Below are 15,093 nucleotides of genomic sequence, written 5' to 3'. Positions count from 1 at the left end.
AGACTTTTTCTATATGAAAAGAGTCTTTCTTAGGAAGACTTTTTCTATATGAAAAGAGTCTTTCTTAGGAAGAATTTTACTATATAGAAAGAGTCTTCCTTGGGAAGACCTTTTCTATATAAAAGAGTTTTCCTTGGGAAGACCTTTTCTATATAAAAAGAGACTTTCTTAGGAAGACCTTTTCTATATTAAAAGAGTCTTCCTTAGGAAGACCTTTTCTATATAAAAAGAGTCTTCCTTAGGAAGACCTTTTCTATATAAAAAGAGTCTTCCTTAGGAAGACCTTTTCTATATAAAAAGAGTCTTCCTTAGGAAGACCTTTTCTATATAAAAAGAGTCTTCCTTAGGAAGACCTTTTCTATATAAAAAGAGTCTTCCTTAGGAAGACCTTTTCTATATAAAAAGAGTCTTCCTTAGGAAGACCTTTTCTATATAAAAAGAGTCTTCCTTAGGAAGACCTTTTCTATATAAAAAGAGTCTTCCTTAGGAAGACCTTTTCTATATAAAAAGAGTCTTCCTCAGGACGACCTTTTCTATATAAAAAGAGTCTTCCTTAGGAAGACCTTTTCTATATGAAAAGAGTCTTCCTTAGAAAGACTTTTTCTATATAAAAAGAGTCTTTCTTAGGAAGACTTTTTCTATATGAAAAGAGTCTTCTGTAGGAAGACTTTTCTATATGAAAAGAGTCTTTCTTAGGAAGAATTTTTCTATATAAAAAGAGTCTTCCTTAGGAAGACTTTTTCTATATAAAAGAGTCTTCCTTAGGAAGACTTTTTCTATATAAAAGAGTCTTCCTTAGGAACCCTTTTTTTAAATAAAAAGAGTCTTCCTTAGGAAGACTTTTTCTATATAAAAAGAGTCTTCCTTAGGAAGACTTTTTCTATATAAAAAGAGTCTTCCTTAGGAAGACTTTTTCTATATAAGCCTTCCTTAGAAAGACTTTTTCTATATAGAGAAGAGTCTTCTTTAGGAAGACTTTTTCTATATAAAAAGAGTCTTCTTTAAGAAGACTTTTTCTATATAAAAAGGGTCTTCTGTAGGAAGACTTTTTCTATATAAAAAATCTTCCTTAGGAAGACTTTTTTTATATAAAAAGAGTCTTCCTTAGGAAGACTTTTTCTATATAAGCCTTCCTTAGGAAGACTTTTTCTATATAAGCCTTCCTTAGAAAGACTTTTTCTATATAAAAAGAGTCTTCCTTAGGAAGACTTTTTCTATATAAAAAGAGTCTTCTTTAAAAAGACTTTTTCTATATAAAAAGGGTCTTCTGTAGGAAGACTTTTTCTTAGGAAGACTTTTTCTATATAAAAAGAGTCTTCTTTAAGAAGACTTTTTCTATATAAAAAGGGTCTTCTGTAGGAAGACTTTTTCTATATGAAAAGAGTCTTCTTTAGGAAGACTTTTTCTAAAAAGAGTCTTCTTTTGGAAGACTTTTTTCTATATAAAAAGAGTCTTCCTAAGGAATGCTTTTTCTATATAAAAAGAGTATTCCTTAAGAAGACTTTTTCTATATAAAAAGAGTCTTCCTTAGGAAGACTTAAGAGTCTTCCATAGGAAGACTTTTTCTGTATAAAAAATGTGTTCCATAGAGGCTTTTACTATATAAAATGGGTCTTTATCAGGAACCCTTTTCTATATAAAGAGAAGAGAGGAAGACTTTTTCTAAATATAGTCTTCCGTGGGAAGAATGTTTCTATAGAAAAAGAGATTTTCTTAAAAAGAGTATTTTTTGGGGTTTAAACAAAAGATCGTAAAGTGACGTAAATAATAAAATTAACTTAAAGATGTAAATACATTGATAAAAAAAGGAAACTATTGAGGTTTTGAAAAACAAAACCATAAAAAATACTGACCATAAAACAATCACAGATTCAATTTTGTTTGTTTTTGTGAAAATAATTATAAAGAGGGAATTTTTTTTTGGAGCGTTCACGTCATATTGTTTCTAAATACACAAACAACAAGTACTACACATAGAATTAATTGTTGGTCATTTGTACACATTGTTCAGATTATTCAAGGTATGAGAAATAATTTGGGTTAAAATAATAAGACTTATTGTGTTTGCATTTGTAGTTGAGTATCTGAATATTATTGACGCAGTTAATTTGAATTTTGAGTTTGAAACTGTAAGTTGATGTGCATGTGTGTTAGTTAAATAGTTAAAATGACATAATGTCCATAACTTGTACTAAATTGTTTAAAAACCCTTAATTTGATTTTTTGTTTTTGTTGTTGTTGTTGCTGTTTGTTCATTTTATTTCTATTATTTATAGTATTTTTGTACATTTTAAAGGTAGAGCACGTAGTGTTAGAAAAAAATTCCATTTTGAACAAAAATTAAAAAAAACGTACAAAAAGTTATTCATTGGATTTTTACTTATACATATGTATGTAGGTATGTGTGTGTATACAATTTACCACACATACAGTGGTGGCCATGAGGTTAGCACATTTGGTATCTGTTAAATATAAAATCAAATATTTCCTATAGTTCTTAACTTTTTTAACAAATTCTTTTTTATGCGTAACACATGTCCTTCGAGGATCACGACACATTACATTTTGTTCCACTACTTTGTTGCATGTAGATTTTTTTCTTTCCAAAGTACATCTACCCCCAAAAAAATCTGGACATAAGTTTAGCACAAAATTAAAAAATCATTAAAAAATTAAAAATAAAACAAAACAACCGGTTATATTTATCTTATTGCACTTAAGATTTTATATTTTGTGGAATAGTTGCAGATTTTGATAATATCATTCCTCCTCCTGGACATAATCTTCACCAGAACCCTCTAGAAATTTCAGCCCATAAATTGGCAAAATTCTTGGTGATTTCTGCTTTTATTTGTTGGTCCATATTATGTTATATGTTCTCTATTGAATTGGAATCGAGAAAATATACTGGGCACTGCAAACATGACAATCCCGGTCGCTTCCAAGCAGCTCATCTCAGCACTTTTAGCATATTTACGGTCGATGTCGACCAAAAAACGCCATCTTTGTCCTCCGATTTTTTTAATAAAGTATTTAAGATCCTATTTTGATAGTCATACGGATCCACTTCTGCATCCAACATCAATATAGGACCAACAGCATGCCAAGAAAATGCAATGAATACCACGAAATTTCCCCCCATTGTGATATATGATTTCTCTGGAACACTTTAGCTTTATCTGCATGATTGGAGGATACTAGTTGAAGATTAATAGGATCAAATTTGATGGAAAAATGTAATTATGCTGTACTCCAAACATGCAGCAACAACCAAAGTGTACATTTAAAACCATAAAACACAATGGGTGAAATATGACGAATTCGGAAGCGTTTTCCGGGCTAGTGGAGGTTCTATACGCAAGGTGGATGCACAAATGGATCAGTATGACTATCAAAATAGACTCTTAAATATTTTAGTAAAAAAATGAGTGGACAAAAGTTCAGTTAAATGGCGTTTTTTGGTCGACAATGACCCAAAATATGTTAAAAGTACAGAGAGGAGCTTCTTGGAAGCGAGCGAGATTGACATGTTTGCAGCCCCCAGAATAATTTCTAGATTCCAATCCAATAGGGAACATATTAAACGAAATGGTGCAACAAATAAAACACAAATTCCTAAGAATTTTGCCTATTTATGGGTTAAAATTTATGTCATGAAATTTCTAGTGGGTTCTGGTGAAGATTATGTCCAGGAGAAGAAATGATATTATCAAAATGTGCAACTATTCTACAAAATATAAAATTTTAAGTGAAATTACATAAAATTATCCAGTTTCTTTGCTTTATTTTTAATTTTTTAATGATTTTTTTATTTTGTGCTAAACTTATGTCCAAATTTTTTTTGGGGTAGATGTACTTTGGAAAGAAAGAAATCTATCTGCAACAAAGTAGTGGAACAAAATGTAATGTGTCGTGATCCTCGAAGGACATGTGTTACGCATAAAAAAGAATTTGTTAAAAAAGTTAAGAACTATAGGAAATATTTGATTTTATATTTAACAGATACCAAATGTGCTAACCTCATGGCCACCACTGTATGTCATTCGTTTTGTACAAAATTTAAGTTTTTGTTCGATTTTTATTTTTTTGCAATTAAGGCATGTTCTAAACCACAAATATTTGCTTTTTTTCAATATGTGTTTTATTTTCGTTTTCATTTGTTCTAAATGCACATACATTCAAGTCCAACTGGCTCGTCATTTTTCAGTTTGCACCGTTTTTTTTTTTTTGTCATTTTTTTTTTTATTGTTTAACAGCATGAATAAATAGTTAAAAATTGTTCTAAGCGATTTTAAAGACAAAAAAACACAATAGCTTCAAATAATTACACAATTTTATATGGAAGAGCAGTTGAAAGCTTTTGACCCTGAATTGAGAGGATTACGTCAATAGCAACACATTAATAGGTCCAATAAATAATTTGGAAAGGAAATTTTTTCATTCCGTTTATAATTTCTGATCCTTCAATTTCGGGTGTTTTTGGTAGTGAAGTTGATTATGTCACATATGTAAGTCCCTCTGAGAATCGGTCACCATTTGAACTCTTTAAGAAAATTATTACTCAATGAAATTTAACACGAATAGAATTTGTTTATAATTAACCCTATCCCCTATATAATTCTTATTAAAGCTGTGATAAAAGGTTGTCAGATCTAACAATGTTGGCGGAAAAATGTTCAGAAAATGTCTAACAATCCCATGAACTTACAATTTTTGTTTTGCATAGTTGTCAGAAAAAGGCATTTCTGACAATATTGCAAGATGAAAGTTGTAAGTTGACACGGTTGTTAGACACTTTTTGAACATATTTCTGCCAACATTATGAGATCTAACAACCGTGTGTACATAGCTTCATAGTAAAGTACTGGACGGTTAATAAATCGCTTATCGCTGTGATAAAATTCTACGAAAATAGATTCTAACTTGATCCCAACCCGAATTGATACTGTATTCCGATATTATGTTTGTGTCAAGAAGTTAGTTAGTTAGTAGTTAGTTAGTTAGTTAGTTAGTTAGTTAGTTAGTTAGTTAGTTAGTTAGTAGTTAGTTAGTTAGTTAGTTAGTTAGTTAGTTAGTTGTTAGTTAGTAGTTAGTTAGTTAGTTAGTTGTTAGTTAGTAGTTAGTTAGTTAGTTAGTTAGTAGGTAGTTAGTAGTTAGTAGTTTAGTTAGTTAGTTAGTTAGTTAGTTAGTTAGTTAGTAGTTAGTTAGTTAGTTAGTTAGTTAGTTAGTTAGTAGTTAGTTAGTTAGTTATTAGTAGTAGTAGTTAGTTAGTAGTTAGTTAGTAGTTAGTTAGTTAGTTAGTTAGTTAGTTAGTTAGTTAGTTAGTTGTTAGTTAGTTAGTTAGTTAGTTAGTAGTAGTTAGTTAGTTAGTTAGTTAGTTAGTTAGTTAGTTAGTTAGTAGTTATTAGTTAGTTAGTTAGTTAGTTAGTTAGTTAGTTAGTTAGTAGTTAGTTAGTTAGTTAGTAGTTAGTTAGTTAGTAGTTAGTAGTAGTAGTTAGTTAGTTAGTTAGTAGTTAGTTAGTTAGTTAGTAGTTAGTTAGTTAGTTAGTTAGTTAGTTAGTTAGTTAGTAGTTAGTTAGTTAGTTAGTTAGTTAGTTAGTTAGTTAGTTAGTAGTTAGTTAGTTAGTTAGTTAGTTAGTTAGTTAGTTAGTTAGTTAGTTAGTTAGTAGTTAGTTAGTTAGTATTAGTTAGTAGTTAGTTAGTTAGGTTAGTTAGTAGTTAGTTAGTTAGTTAGTTAGTTAGTTAGTTAGTTAGTTAGTTAGTTAGTTAGTTAGTTAGTTAGTAGTTAGTTAGTTAGTTAGTTAGTTAGTTAGTTAGTAGTTAGTTAGTTAGTTAGTTAGTTAGTTAGTTAGTTAGTTAGTTAGTTAGTAGTTAGTTAGTTAGTTAGTTAGTAGTTAGTTAGTTAGTTAGTTAGTTAGTTAGTTAGTTAGTTAGTTAGTTAGTTAGTAGTTAGTTAGTTAGTTAGTTAGTTAGTTAGTTAGTTAGTTAGTTAGTTAGTTAGTTAGTTAGTTAGTTAGTTAGTTAGTTAGTTAGTTAGTTAGTTAGTTAGTTAGTTAGTTAGTTAGTTAGTTAGTTAGTTAGTTAGTTAGTTAGTTAGTTAGTTAGTTAGTTAGTTAGTTAGTTAGTTAGTTAGTTAGTTAGTTAGTTAGTTAGTTAGTTAGTAGTTAGTTAGTTAGTTAGTTAGTTAGTTAGTTAGTTAGTTAGTTAGTTAGTTAGTAGTTAGTTAGTTAGTTAGTTAGTTAGTTAGTTAGTAGTAGTTAGTTAGTTAGTTAGTTAGTTAGTAGTAGTTAGTTAGTAGTTAGTTAGTTAGTTAGTTAGTTAGTTAGTAGTTAGTTAGTTAGTAGTAGTTAGTTAGTTAGTTAGTTAGTTAGTTAGTTAGTAGTTAGTTAGTTAGTTAGTTAGTTAGTTAGTTAGTAGTTAGTTAGTTAGTTAGTTAGTTAGTTAGTTAGTTAGTTAGTTAGTTAGTTAGTTAGTTAGTTAGTTAGTTAGTAGTTAGTTAGTTAGTTAGTTAGTTAGTTAGTTAGTTAGTTAGTTAGTTAGTTAGTAGTTAGTTAGTTAGTTAGTTAGTTAGTTAGTTAGTTAGTTAGTTAGTTAGTTAGTTAGTTAGTTAGTTAGTTAGTTAGTTAGTTAGTTAGTTAGTTAGTTAGTTAGTTAGTTAGTTAGTTAGTTAGTTAGTTAGTTAGTTAGTTAGTTAGTTAGTTAGTTAGTTAGTTAGTTAGTTAGTTAGTTAGTTAGTTAGTAGTTAGTTAGTTAGTAGTTAGTTAGTTAGTTAGTTAGTTAGTTAGTTAGTTAGTTAGTTAGTTAGTTAGTTAGTTAGTAGTTAGTTAGTTAGTTAGTTAGTTAGTTAGTTAGTTAGTTAGTTAGTTAGTTAGTTAGTTAGTTAGTTAGTTAACACCTGTCACAAACCTTAAGTTATTATTGTTCTTTATAAACAACAACCACAAAAAGAATACTTTTAATACAGTTTTTTTGTTGCTTTATTTGTTAACAACTTCCCTTTTAAAAACCACAAATTTGAATTGTAATAAATAAAAAATCATCACTTTTTTATGCAACAATTACTATTTAATTTTTGTTGTTGTTTTTACACGTAAACGAAAAAAAATTAATGAAAAGCCCAACTCCAGGTGTTTATTTAAATGAACCACAAAATAGTCCGATACTTATAAGAAATAAGTATGTAAGGGAGGGGTTTTGTGAAAAAAAACTTTTTGGTTACAAACAAATATAATTTTACAATAAATTCAAACAGGTACTCGTATTGAAGCTAAAGTGCAATAAATATTTTTATTATTATTTTTTTAATATTATTCATGTGTACTTTAATTTATTGATGACTAATATTGTGATTTAGTTGCTTTTGTTTTGTTTTCCTTCCTCTTCCAGCAGCGTTTTAATGAAAAAGACACATGATTTGTGAACATTGAATTAGTTCAATTTGTTTTGATTTTTGCGCTATTAAATATATGTATTATCACGTTTCAGTAAGGTGTTTAAACGTAACCACTCTCATAAAATCATGAGCACCTTACAAACACATACATATTCTTTAACAATTCAATACTTTATGTACTACATATTAAACCATTTCCCACATTTTAGAATTTTGTAATTGTTTAAGTTTGATGTTAAGAAATTTCTAATTTTAGATTTTTATTTGTATTTCAGAAATTCCCAATTCAATTAAATTATCTGAAATACAAATGAATTTTCTAAATTAAAATTGAAAATGGTGTAAAAATTTAACAAATTTTTAAACAAGAAAATACATGTGTATATACATTCAATAACAATAATAAAACGTCTTGTTAAATAATTCTTAGAAGAAAATATGATTCTTATTTGTTGAGTTCTCAATTAAAATGACTAATTTCGTTGTAACATACATATAAGTTTTCGAAAAAGTTTTCTTATACAAATTTGTTTCTTTATTTAAAGGATTTTTTCAAAAAAGTACGTTATTTAAAAGAAACTTTATTAAAGTAAACAAAAAATGTAGAAAATTTTAAAAACTTTAAACAAACGTTAGTTTTCAAAACAGGAATTTTTATACACAAAAGATCGAATTCCTCGTTAGGTCTTAGACTTGGTATTTTGGATTCTCGGTGATTTGATGTTTTGAATATTGAGAGATTTATCAGCAGTTGAATCGTTCTTTCAGTAAAACCGAAAAATACATTTTAGGAAACGGATCGTAAAATTTTCTACAGAAAATTGTTCTTAAACTTTCCTATAGCAAACTGATCGTAAACTTCTCTGTAGAAAACTTTTCAATAGAAAACTGATCGCAAACTTTTCGGGAACTTTAGAAGATTGTTCATGAACTTTATATAGGAATTGATTGTGTTCTTTTCTATAGGAAAATGATCATAACTGGCCGTGGACTTTTTTGTTGATAACTGAATATTTCCTGAACTTTTTGAATTTTTATATTTTCTCTGGAATCGAAATTCTATAGGAAACTAATCCTAACAATAATTGTGATATATAAAATTTAAAAATAAATATATTTATGTATATAATTCCGTACAAGCATGAAAATATTCGGTTCATAATTGATCAAATCCTACATTCCTTTTTAGAATCACTATAATTACTCCCACACCTGGCAAAATTTCAAATCTAATGCAATAAAACAAAACATAATGCAGCAAAATGCATCACATATTTTTGATTAAATCTCCAGGCAGTGTTTCCAAAATCAAATAAATTATGATCATAGTTACAGGCATCGAAAGGACAATAATGATAGTGTCCAACTGGTTGAATTTCAGACCTATTACCATAAATATTTTCTCCACGAATATAGCATCCTCTCCGAACTGCATAGTCTCCGAGAGCATCACCTAATAAATCAAATTAATATAATTTAAATAAAAGGAGACGCAGTTTAATTTACAAAATATAATTTAATCTTACGAGAGAAAACTTCAACGGTATAGCACGTAATGGCTTTTGAACTACACTCTGTTAAATATTTCTTTTGTTGATAGAATACAGTTTTGCAACTCTCATCTTTGGCCGTTGATTCACATTCATAACATAATTTACCGAAAACATGTGATGTTTTGATCAGAAATAATAGAATAATAATCATGAAACCAATGTTTGTATTCATTGTTAGATCTTGGACTTGGGATTCAGGATTTTCGATGATTTTAATGTTTTTTGTTGCTTGTTTTATAAAATATTAAAAATAGAGAAAAATTATTATTTTGTTTACTTGAGAAAACTGAAATAATATTTTAAAAAGACACTTTAAAAAAAGTTGTTCAAATAGTAATATAAAAATTTATTAAAAGTGCCGGCTATTACCTCAAGGCCCTAACGTACAGACAGCCATACAGATATACACATCTAGGGAAAACAGAAAATTGATTGCATCATAATATATGTACATATGATATACGGACAGACAGATGATACTATCTGGTAGGGTTGTCATTCGAATAAAAATTATTCGATTACTCGAGGAAAAAAAAATATCTTTCTTCGAACGAATAAAAAATTTCCAATTTAGAATAATTCGAACAATTCTTGTCGATTAATCGAGTATTCGAATACTTGAATGTTACTTTTTACGAATATTTTATTATACATAGCATTGAAATTTTTTTAATTTTATTAGTCTAGTCTATAGTCTAGTCTATAGTCTAGTCTATAGTCTAGTCTATAGTCTAGTCTATAGTCTAGTCTATAGTCTAGTCTATAGTCTAGTCTATAGTCTAGTCTAGTCTAGTCTAGTCTATAGTCTAGTCTATAGTCTAGTCTATAGTCTAGTCTATAGTCTAGTCTATAGTCTAGTCTATAGTCTAGTCTATAGTCTAGTCTATAGTCTAGTCTATAGTCTAGTCTATAGTCTAGTCTATAGTCTAGTCTATTATAGTCTAGTCTATAGTCTAGTCTATAGTCTAGTCTATAGTCTAGTCTATAGTCTAGTCTATAGTCTAGTCTATAGTCTAGTCTATAGTCTAGTCTATAGTCTAGTCTATAGTCTAGTCTATAGTCTAGTCTAGTCTATAGTCTAGTCTATAGTCTAGTCTATAGTCTAGTCTATAGTCTAGTCTATAGTCTAGTCTATAGTCTAGTCTATAGTCTAGTCTATAGTCTAGTCTATAGTCTAGTCTATAGTCTAGTCTATAGTCTAGTCTATAGTCTAGTCTATAGTCTAGTCTATAGTCTAGTCTATAGTCTAGTCTATAGTCTAGTCTATAGTCTAGTCTATAGTCTAGTCTATAGTCTAGTCTATAGTCTAGTCTATAGTCTAGTCTATAGTCTAGTCTATAGTCTAGTCTATAGTCTAGTCTATAGTCTAGTCTATAGTCTAGTCTATAGTCTAGTCTATAGTCTAGTCTATAGTCTAGTCTATAGTCTAGTCTATAGTCTAGTCTATAGTCTAGTCTATAGTCTAGTCTATCTATAGTCTAGTCTATAGTCTAGTCTATAGTCTAGTCTATAGTCTAGTCTATAGTCTAGTCTATAGTCTAGTCTATAGTCTAGTCTATAGTCTAGTCTATAGTCTAGTCTATAGTCTAGTCTATAGTCTAGTCTATAGTCTAGTCCATAGTCCAGTCTATAGTCTAATCTATAGTCTATTCTATAGTCTAGTCTATAGTCTAGTCTATAGTCTAGTCTAGTCTATAGTCTAGTCTATAGTCTAGTCTATAGTCTAATCTATAGTCTATTCTATAGTCTAGTCTATAGTCTAGTCTATAGTCGAATCTATAGTCTAGTCTATAGTTTAGTCTATAGTCTAATCTATAGTCTAGTCTATAGTCCAGGCTATAGTTTAGTCTATAGTCTAATCTATAGTCTAGTCTTTAGTCTAGTCTATAGTCTAGTCTATAGTCTAGTCTATAGTCTAGTCTATAGTCTAGTCTATAGTCTAGTCTACAGTCTAGTCTATAGTATAGTCTATAGTCTAGTCTTTAGTCTAGTCTGTAGTCTACTCTATTCTACTCTAGTCTAGTTTATAGTCTAGTCTATAGTCTAATCTATAGTCTATTCTATAGTCTAGTCTATAGTCTAGTCTATAGTCTAATCTATAGTCTAGTCTGTAGTCTAGGCTATAGTTTAGTCTATAGTCTAATCTATAGTCTAGTCTTTAGTCTAGTCTATAGTCTAGTCTATAGTCTAGTCTTTAGTCTAGTCTTTAGTCTAGTCTGTAGTCTAGTCTATTCTACTCTAGTCTAGTTTATAGTCTAGTCTATAGTCTTTATAAAACAGTAAAAACCATTATTTAATAACGGTTTTAAATTTTCTAAATTGTCAATTGATCAAATTGTTTCCTTTTTCGCCGGTTTCCATTTAAGAATTTATAGCATATTTTCAGTTCTGTTCGATACATAATAAATCCTCTTTGTAAATGACCTTCAGCTATCACAGTAAGTATGTGGTGTTCTTAAACAATTTAAACATAAATCTCTTTCTTTTTTTAAAACTTAATTCATTTTTTATTATAAATGTAATTTTTTGTGCAAGACACAGACCAATGCGTGTGTTCTTCTTCTTCTTTTGTGTCCTGTAATACAGTGACAGTGACTAAAGATATTTAATCAAGGAATCAAGGTCATTACATTAAACTGAAGATTTAGATTAAATAAAATTCTTCTTGTTTTTTTTTTTTTGCTGTTACATTTACTTCTCTTATAGATATTAATTCTTTTTCAAGATTTAACATCATCATCTTCGCCTTCACCATCTTAGTAGAAAATTTCCATTTCTTAAATAAATTAAATTCTGGTTTTAACCTTTTTGTTTGTCATGTTTGCTGCTGTTGTTGGTCTGCAATTCTTGAAATATAGTTTATTTAATATTGTTGGTCGGTTTGTTTTTTTTTTATATAAAAGCAACAAGAGTAGGAAAAAGTTGTGCTTTGCTGCTGGTAAGATTCTAGAGAAGAAGCTTTAAGTAGTTGACCTCCAAATTAAAAATTTTAATATTATTAACTATTGTATGTCTCAACGAGCGTTTAAGTATTTATTTCTTCGTGTTGTATGTATTTTTTTCTTCGGTTATTTAAACATGTGCAAAATACTTGTTGTCCATTTGTGATTTTTTTTTTAAATTTTGTAGATTTTTTTGTTCTTTTTTGGTTAAAGTCACCACACACACGGCCAACAATGTTTGTACGGTAGATTGGTTGTTGCTCTTTGTTTTCTAGCTATGGGACACTTGATAGTTGTTTACAGGAATGCTAAGGAATGAATTTATCTTATTGGTAGTGTAGATTTTTTTTAAAACCGTTTAAATGGACAAGCTTTATTTTTAAAGCTTTTCATATATTATTTTGTAAGTATTTTAGGCAAAAGCTTAGTTTTTAAACATTTTATATGAAAAAGCTTATTTTAAAAGCTTTTTATACTAACGTTTGCCTTAAAGCTTTTTACAAAAATTACACTTATAACTAAATTATAAATATAAATTATAAATTTTAAAACTTATTTATGAAAATGTTTTTAAAAAGCTTTTTATGCAAAACCTTTATTTCAAAAAAATATTTTTAAAAAACTTTTTATGTTAAAGCTCATTTTAATGCAAAATCATGTTTTAATGATCTTTCTATGTTAATGCTAAAGCTTAATTTTATGGCTTTTTTGGGCAAAAACTTAATTTTAGAGCTTTATGTTCAAAATTTAAAGTTTAAAGCTTTTTATGCAAAAACTTATTTTAAAAGATTTTTGAAAAAGGATTATCTTAAAAGCTTTTAATAATATGGTTTTAAAACTGTAAAAGCTTTTTATAACAAATTAACTCAAAAACTTTGTATGAGAAAACTTATTTATAAAGCTTTTTATACAGAAAAAAAACTTAAAAAGCTTTTTATACAAAATCATATTTTAAGGAACTTTTTATGCTAAAGCTTATTTTCAAAGCTTTATATGCAAAAGCTTAATTATAATGGTTTTTGTACACAAGCTTAATTTTAAACCTTTTTGCACAAAATCTTAATTTTAAACCTTTTTGTGCAACATCTTGTTTTAAAAACTTTTTATGCAAAGACATATTTTAAACGATTTTTGAAAAAGGATTATCCTAAAAGCTCTTTGAATTTAAAAAGCTGTTAATGAAACACTTTTTAAATGTTTAAAGCTTATAATAACAAATATTACTTTAAAAACTTTTCACAAAAAATATTAATTCCAATAGATTTATATAAAAGTTTTTTTTTAAGCTTTTATATAAAAGCGTTAAAAGCTTTATTTTAAAGCGTTTTTATGAAAAATGTAGTTTTTATGAAAATGTTTTTTGTATTTAAATTTAAAAGCTTTTTTAAGGAACAAATTAACTTAAAAGCCTTTTCTAAAATGTTTCATATAAATGCTTTTTATAAAAGCTTTTCATAAAGAATATTCATATAAAAGCTTACCATGAAAAAGCTTCATATAAATACTGTAAAGCTTAACATGATAAAACTTTTCATAATAATGCTTAATATTAAAGCATTAAAAAAGCTTTTAATATAAAAGCTTTTTTTAAGCTTTTATATAAAAGCGTTAAAAGCTTTATTTTAAAGCGTTTTTATGAAAAATGTAGTTTTTATGAAAATGTTTTTTGTATTTAAATTTAAAAGCTTTTTTATGGAACAAATTTACTTAAAAGCCTTTTCTAAAATGTTTCATATAAATGCTTTTTATAAAAGCTTTTCATCAAGAATTTTCATATAAAAGCTTACCATGAAAAAGCTTCATATAAATGCTGTAAAGCTTAACATGATAAAACTTTTCATAATAATGCTTAATATTAAAGCATTAAAAAAGCTTTTAAAAATTTTATTTTGAATACAAATCAAAATTTTTTATTAAAAGAGCTTTATATAAAAAGTTTATGCAAAAAGATTTCTTCTTAAAAAGCAAACTATTTTAGAAAAAAATCTTTAAGAAAAAGCTTCATTTGGGAGTTTTTTCTGACAAAAAGCTTTTACATATATTTTCGTTATTTAAAGAAAACGAAACTTTTTAATTTTAACACATTTTGGTATGTAAAGAAAACTATTTGATAGGGTAAAAGCTTCATTAAGTGAAAAAGCTTTTTTATGCGAGTATGTGTTTATTCTTTGCTTTCTATTTAGCTGTTGATTCTTTTAAATATCTGCAGATGTTTCTTACTTTTTTATGCTGCTGTTGAGGTTGCGACGATGGTCAGATGACCGACCGGATGGTTTTTCGTTATTGGTGTGATGTGATATTTTTGTGCATTTAACTGCTATTCGTTTACGGTTTGTTTCATCTAGATATTTTTAACAACAACAACAGCAACAAAATGCTGTTTATTCTTTATAGCATTTTTGTCCATTTCTGTCAACTGTTGTTCTTTTTTTTTGTTACCAATATTATTATTATTTTTTATCAGCATTCCCACTCAAGTTGTTTAAGTTGTTGTTCTTCTTTTTTTTGTTACTTTTTTGTCGTTAATTTTTAGATCAGCTTCAGTTCAACTTCAGCTTTTAATATAAATTTCAACTTCCTGATAATTTGAGCCAACAAACCAAACTCAAAAACCAGTCTGTTTGCAATAATGTTTAAGTTCTTTTTGACTTGGCTTCAGCTTCTCTGTTTCATATAAAGCTTCTTGTGTTTTGTTTTATAAAATTTTATTGCTTTTATTTTGCATTTAAACAAAAAAAAAAAAAACTGTTAAATCTTTATATAAACTTCAGTTAAATTATGTTAACCAGTCTATTTTGTTGATTGGTTGCAATTTTTTTTTTTTTGCTTAAAGAAGAAGTACTAACCAGCTTTTATTTTTAATATTTTTGTAAATTTTATTACATTTTTATTGTGTGTTAATTTACTTTAAAATTTTTGTTATCAAAAGTTTTTAATTTATGTTATAACATCTCGAGAATAGTCTAGATTATAAGACATATAAAATCATAAAATTATTATAGATATTTCACTGACTTTTGGCTTTAAGCCAGTATTACATTTACAATTTCTATTACTAATTTCAAATGCAAAAAGAGCAATAGCAACAAATGTCTTTTGTTGATAAAAAATTACTATAAATTTTAGATACGTAAAGAAACCTTGTTGGTAGATATGTATATTTTTTTTAGTTTAATTTCAATAAATGCATTGAATATAAACGAAA

At 27.4% G+C, this 15,093-nt stretch overlaps 1 protein-coding gene across 1 annotated transcript; it reads right to left on the bottom strand.

The window, feature by feature from the left end:
- Positions 1-8,488: 8,488 nt before the first annotated feature.
- LOC119608047 lies at positions 8,489-14,168 on the bottom strand. The gene is made up of 3 exons (XM_037962283.1): positions 14,109-14,168; positions 8,920-9,174; positions 8,489-8,846 (listed from the first exon to the last, which is right to left on the bottom strand). The coding sequence occupies exons 2-3, from the start codon at positions 9,116-9,118 to the stop codon at positions 8,623-8,625; spliced, it is 423 nt and encodes a 140-aa protein (XP_037818211.1). The 5' UTR covers positions 9,119-9,174; positions 14,109-14,168; the 3' UTR covers positions 8,489-8,622.
- Positions 14,169-15,093: the final 925 nt, after the last annotated feature.

Source organism: Lucilia sericata, unplaced genomic scaffold (assembly GCF_015586225.1).
Source record: "Lucilia sericata isolate MDLA Ls3-8-SP2 unplaced genomic scaffold, ASM1558622v1 Contig000781F_arrow, whole genome shotgun sequence".
Taxonomy (NCBI): domain Eukaryota; kingdom Metazoa; phylum Arthropoda; class Insecta; order Diptera; family Calliphoridae; genus Lucilia; species Lucilia sericata.
The sequence above is the reverse complement of the archived record's forward strand: the minus strand, read 5'-3'. Positions and strand labels throughout refer to the sequence as shown.